The sequence below is a fragment of the Vigna umbellata genome, chromosome 2, assembly GCF_029865625.1.
Source record: "Vigna umbellata cultivar VRB3 chromosome 2, Vumbellata_1.0, whole genome shotgun sequence".
Classification (NCBI taxonomy): domain Eukaryota; kingdom Viridiplantae; phylum Streptophyta; class Magnoliopsida; order Fabales; family Fabaceae; genus Vigna; species Vigna umbellata.
In genome coordinates this window covers 1,288,916-1,294,915 of record NC_142166.1, presented here as the reverse complement: position 1 = coordinate 1,294,915, position 6,000 = coordinate 1,288,916, and the positions used below count along the sequence as shown (strand labels likewise).

Sequence of the window (6,000 nt, the reverse complement as noted above, 5' to 3'; positions counted from 1 at the left end):
CTTCCTACCATTCTCCAAAGTCACCCTACGCACCACAGACACATAATGGAAGGGCATGGAAGAAGAATAACATCACTACTATGCTTCCACATTGTGCTCCTTCATTTACTCTCCCTAGTGGGAGAGACTGTTGCCAGGGTGCCGGCGGTGATAGTCTTTGGCGACTCTTCCGTTGACGCCGGTAACAACAACTTCATCCCCACCATTGCAAGGAGCAATTTCCAGCCATATGGGCGTGACTTTGAAGGTGGAAAAGCCACTGGGAGGTTTTCCAACGGAAAAATACCAACGGATTTTATTTCTGAGGCTTTTGGCCTCAAAACTTGTGTGCCAGCGTACTTGGATCCTAAGTATAATATTTCAGATTTTGCAAATGGGGTCACTTTTGCTTCTGCGGCAACTGGTTATGATAATGCAACTTCAGATGTTCTGGTAATTCATGTCTCTTTCAAACTATTTATAGTGCAAATGCTTTCTTTACTTTTCAACAAACTCTTTTCTTTTTCTTTCTTTCTAGGCCGTTTTGGTTTTCTGAAGTTTTCTATAATGATTTTAGGTCGCCCCATTTTCCTTTATGTTGTTTTTGGTATTTTTTTTTTATATCATGTCTGTCCTTTAATTCCGTTTTATTAGGTAGCTATTATGTTTGAATAATCAATTTATCCATATATGCATGTTTAGTTTGATATGAAAGAAATGAATATTGGTTGCAGTCTGTGATACCATTATGGAAGCAATTAGAGTATTACAAGGGATACCAAAACAATTTGAGTGCCTATCTTGGTGAAAGCAAGGCAAAAGAGACCATAACTGATGCATTACACCTTACCAGTCTTGGCACAAATGACTTTCTTGAGAACTACTACACCATGCCTGGTAGAGCATCCCAATTCACACCCCAACAGTACCAAATTTTTCTTGCTGGAATAGCTGAGAACTTCATAAGGAGCCTCTATGAACTTGGTGCTAGGAAGATATCCCTAGGAGGGTTACCTCCCATGGGATGCTTGCCACTGGAAAGAACCACAAATATTGCTGGTGGGAATGATTGTGTTGCCAGATTCAATAACATAGCATTGGAGTTCAATGATAGGCTGAAGAATTTGACCGTTAAGCTCAACCAAGAGCTTCCTGGAATTAAATTGGTGTTTTCAAATCCGTATTACATTATGTTGAACATCATAAGAAAGCCTGAACTTTACGGTATGTTGTCACCCCAGAATCATGCATCTTAAAAGTCATACCTATCACAATATGTTATATAAAATACCTATGATGCACAATCATTATAATTCAATTTTTTTCTCTACAGGATTTGAGTCAACCTCAGTGGCATGTTGTGCCACTGGAATGTTTGAGATGGGTTACGCATGCAGCAGGGGTCAGATGTTCAGCTGCACAGATGCTTCCAAATATGTGTTTTGGGACTCTTTCCATCCAACTGAGAAGACAAATAGTATTGTTGCAAAGTACATGGTGCTGCGTGTTTTATATCAATTTTTACAATAAATAACTTCAACTGGAGTTTTATTTAAGTACTGCTACCTCTTCATGTTTGCACATTCGCCATAAACTTCCATTTGGCCTTTCTATGAGTGACTGCATGTCGATGTGTACATATACAAGTATGTCAACACAGCACATTCACCATATAATGTGCTGATAATTAGAAATAAGTCCTTTTGTTTTCGACAATATATAGTATCTATACTTCTCAGGTACTTTACTTTGGCGTCCCCTGTGTATGTTTTCCTTCACATATATATCTTGGCCCTATTATGTTATTGGGTCTATAGTTTGTAATATCAATTTACAATACATGGTTTGGAAAACGTTAATCCTCCCAAGTAGAGAATTTCCTGTTATTTCTTTAGTTGGAATTATTTATAGGAAAAATCAAATACTTACCACATTGCCAAATTCACTTTTGAGAAAGCCTCTAAATCTAAAGAAATTCATCCAAACTTGGTTTCACACATGCTCATCAAATTAACTCTTGGTGGACAACATGATATGAACTCTTTATTAATTATCAGCATCTTAATTTGACATCCTTTCTAGGACATCTATCGTATCGCTTATGAACGGTGCATGAACATTTCCTGAAAGTCAGTCACTTGTGATTGTCAAATTTATCATGATATCACACAACTTTTGACTTTTAAGAAAGTACATTAGTACAACCAATACCAAATCATGCAACTAATAAAACCAATTTTGGGGCTTTAATAACAAAACTAAATAGGAAACTGCCAGCAAGCAAGTACAAAGATGTCCTAGGAGTCAATATGCCGCATCAAGTTAAGTTGCTAAAATTGTGAGGGATCATATACATGACGAAAAACTCACCTAGTTGCTCACCCCATGACTAACAAATTTGGCTCATAATTTGAATCATGGAATATTTTGGTGTGTTTAACCCTTGGACTGGACTAACCATCCTCTCTCTCTCTCTCTCTTTGATGCAAAAGAAAAAGAATGTTATGATTAGACATCCAAGTGTATTTCATATATGTATTAATATGTACATTAACCCAACCAAGTTATGTTTCATACGATTTCTATTTCTCATTGCCTCAGTTAACAGTATCAATGTCTTGTAAGTTTCTATATAATTCAGAAGTCTATGACTGATACAAAGGGAATAGTCTCAGTACCTTCGTCTATCAATGGCAGGAAACAAAAGTATATATGCCTACGATTTATAGCTTCACCTGCTAAACTACACCAAAATACTTCAAGTATTACAAGGAACAAACATAATATTAGGCCTAGAGGAGGACAAAACACAAAAATGACATACCGACAGGCAGAAGGCAGAGCGCACAATACAAAACAAGCAAATAAACTAAAAGGACAATGAAGAGAATAATGACTAATAATAAGTCAATTCAATTTTTGGCAGTTAACTTGCTAAGTCACACTGTAGACCAGAGGAAATGCTTATGTAAGAAGAAATCATGCCATGCTATATTGTATACAGTGCAAGAAACAGACTTTGATGATTAAAAGATTCTGTCAATTACTCAATTTTGAATATCATAGATCAATATATAAATAAGAAAGTTGCATTATCATAAGAAGAAATCGTCTATTAACATCTTAGTACTAACATATTCTCACGTAAGAGATGTTAAGGCTTGTCCTCTTTCACTATATGTATTTTGTTTCTTCTTTTGGTTATTGATATCATCATATATGAAGATTGTTTTCCATTGATTAGTACTAATAGATTATCCTGAAATTTGGTACTTTTGACTGATACGCATAAAGTAATATATGTTAATTCTGTTCTATTCTACTAAACACGGGAAACTTCTATTCGTAAACCACAGTCCCAGCTGTGATAAAACACTCTGTAGAAACACTACATAAAGAAATGGCAAAGAAGCCTTATTTGAAGCAGATCACCTCAATTACCATGAAAATATTATAGTTAATATAACAGTTTCTGTTGTCCTGACCAGATTTATCAGACATCTACTATAAATAATTTCCTTCTTCACTATCATTCATTTAATGTTTCTTAATTGTCCAAAATAAAGGAAATAGCTAAAACCAAGTCAAGTGGGGGGAAAATTAAGCTGGCACGCCTGCGTAGTACTTATATAACCTCAGTCTACCCAGACATCAAAGAATAAAAAGAAAAAAATAATTCTTTTTCTTTATTGAAATAGAATTTTATCGTGCATAAAAGAAAAACAGCCTATTCCTTTGCAAAGACATCTCCTATATCAAAAGAAAAAATTCTTTTGGCTAAAATGATTTAGTAATGCATATATTAACATAAATAGACACTTCACAAAACTTAAGGGAAGAGCTGGCTCTTATCTTGCAATAACTTCTTTAGACCATCCCAGATGATTGGACCTTCAGGATGTGCATTCACAATGTATTTTACAAACTTTTCATCAGAGGATGCGAGGATAGTGCTCAAGGCCATCATAGGTTTTGCTGCTTTCCTTTCTGCCACCCAAGCATACATTGAAAATCTGAGCATGATTCTCTCTAAATCATAACACAAGTATGCCGGAAATGCCACGACGCACTCCAATGGGTAACCTAAAATGTTTCTTAAGAAATCAATCTTCTTTTGAATCACAACTTTGTTCTGGTTTAGAATCATAGGAGCACATTTTATCATTTTGAGTGCAATGTTATAGTCCAAACCAGCTTCAACAAGGCAATCAAACCTCTCCTGTAATTGATCACCTCTCCCTCGGAATCTTTTTATTGCTTTTGCCATCTCCTCAGAGTTCTCAGCATATCCCAACTTCAGCAAGAATGTTGTTTTCTCCAAATGTTTACTTGGGTCGTCACGCAATAACTGTAAATTAGAATTCTGTTTCAGTTTTGAAGCCAAACTAACTAGCTTCAGTGGATCATCCTTTATGATTTGGCATAGATCAGCTTTTCTAAGTTTTAACTGCGAACAAACAGCTTTAGGGCCTTTCAAGGGATGTGAGCTCAGGAGATGCATGTGGTTAGACAAGATACGCGAAATGTCATCTATATCCATTCCAACATAATGCAAAAAGCCAATCACTCCCAAAAGATTTTTTCCACACTTCTTAGTCAAGATATGAGGATATTCAACAAAACAAGAATAAATTGCATTCCTATTGAGATCTAACTTAAATGCTACACCCAAAAATACATACACCTTCTTCTCAAGACCTTCCAGTAATAATGCGGGGTTTTCCTTGAAGAAATTGTGCATCTGTTCTTCAGAATAACCAACTTTATGAAAAAATTGTATAGCATCAAGCATTTTTCTTGGGTCATATGTTTTCAAACAAGACATGTAATTCCCAATCCAATCAAGTCCAATACCAATTTTCTTCAACCAATCCAGAACATTGGCCAATTCAACACTTGTTTCACCAACCAAAAGTGAAGGGCAACAAACAACAAGCTTGATGACCATGGATCTACTCAAACCTAACTTTTCATAACCTCGAAATTTCGACAACAGCAATCCATTAGAATACCCGAAAACCTCCTTTGCCTCTCGATAAATCTTCCCTACCCTATTCCTTGGAACTCCATAATTACTAAAAACGTGGAAATTGGCAAGCATAACATGATCATCAGACAAATACATCATACCACGTGGGAGAAACAAAGGCAACTCACGAGGGCTAATCCCCAAACTCTCAAAGAATGGTTCAAACTCATTAATGGGGTTGTACCACAGCCACTTCCTCAAACAAGTGGCAACATCATCATCTTGTCCACGAAACTCTGACACCAAACCTTGAACAAAAGATGGTGAATTTTTGCTAATGAACTCAGCATCCAAGAAGCTGTATCCCCGGCTCGAATGCAAGTAATCTAACAGCACATCCTGCACTTTCCCCTTTACCTGCCGAGATAATCGTTTCACAGAAAAGTGTGAGTGAATGAAATGCACCCTTGAGACTTGAAGAACAAGGGTAGCCGTAGAACTAGGAAAGCTTGGAACTTTGGGAGAAAGGGGAAACGGGTTTCGTGTTGTTAGGGGTTTTTTATATGAACCATGGAAGAAAAGAAAGGGATGGTTTCCATTGTGGTGGGAAATCATCGGGAAGAAATAACCCTTCGCGACAGGGATGCGTGCATTTACAAAGGGCGCTTGTTTGAGGCATCAAAATGCAACACGGTACATTTTCAGTTAAAGTGGCAGCTATGGCTAAGGTCAATGCAACTGAAAGGGGCGAAGAAGAACGATATAAATGACCTTATTTTTGTTGATTTTAAAGTTTATTTTACTTTACCTCTAGCAAATATTTTAAGAGGTTCATTCATACGTAAGTATATAATCTTTAATAATTATCATTTGTCATTAGTTTTATGTTTATTATTGAACAATCAAATAAAAGAAGTCTTTATGTTGGTGATTAAATTCACTGTGTTAACGGCAACAATGTCCTCTAAAATATATATTTTTCTTAATTCTGAAATTATATTTTTTATGAAAATAATAATGTTAGGTTTTCCATTTAAAAAACACACTTTTCA

The 6,000-nt window shown here is 36.0% G+C and overlaps 2 protein-coding genes across 2 annotated transcripts; one reads left to right on the top strand and one right to left on the bottom strand.

Annotated features, from left to right (window-relative positions):
* On the top strand, window positions 1-1,847 carry LOC124845903 (GDSL esterase/lipase At2g04570-like). Its single transcript, XM_047323095.2, has 3 exons — window positions 1-432; window positions 714-1,203; window positions 1,313-1,847. Exons 1-3 carry the CDS (start codon window positions 46-48, stop codon window positions 1,507-1,509), a joined length of 1,074 nt encoding a protein of 357 aa, XP_047179051.2. The 5' UTR covers window positions 1-45; the 3' UTR covers window positions 1,510-1,847.
* Window positions 1,848-3,638: 1,791 nt separating this feature from the next.
* On the bottom strand, window positions 3,639-5,681 carry LOC148203133 (transcription termination factor MTEF18, mitochondrial-like). Its single transcript, XM_088106457.1, has one exon. The coding sequence runs from the start codon at window positions 5,561-5,563 to the stop codon at window positions 3,809-3,811; it is 1,755 nt and encodes a 584-aa protein (XP_087962583.1). The 5' UTR covers window positions 5,564-5,681; the 3' UTR covers window positions 3,639-3,808.
* Window positions 5,682-6,000: the final 319 nt, after the last annotated feature.

What these genes read in the sequence shown, in the direction of transcription:
- LOC124845903 (XM_047323095.2), top strand. Translation starts at nt 46, where the DNA reads ATGGAAGGGCATGGAAGAAGAATAACATCACTACTATGCTTCCACATT. An exon ending in ATGCAACTTCAGATGTTCTG is followed by an intron (nt 433 to 713) that starts GTAATTCATGTC and finishes TATTGGTTGCAG; the next exon opens with TCTGTGATACCATTATGGAA. An exon ending in AAGAAAGCCTGAACTTTACG is followed by an intron (nt 1,204 to 1,312) that starts GTATGTTGTCAC and finishes TTTTCTCTACAG; the next exon opens with GATTTGAGTCAACCTCAGTG.
- LOC148203133 (XM_088106457.1), bottom strand. Translation starts at nt 5,563, where the DNA reads ATGATTTCCCACCACAATGGAAACCATCCCTTTCTTTTCTTCCATGGT.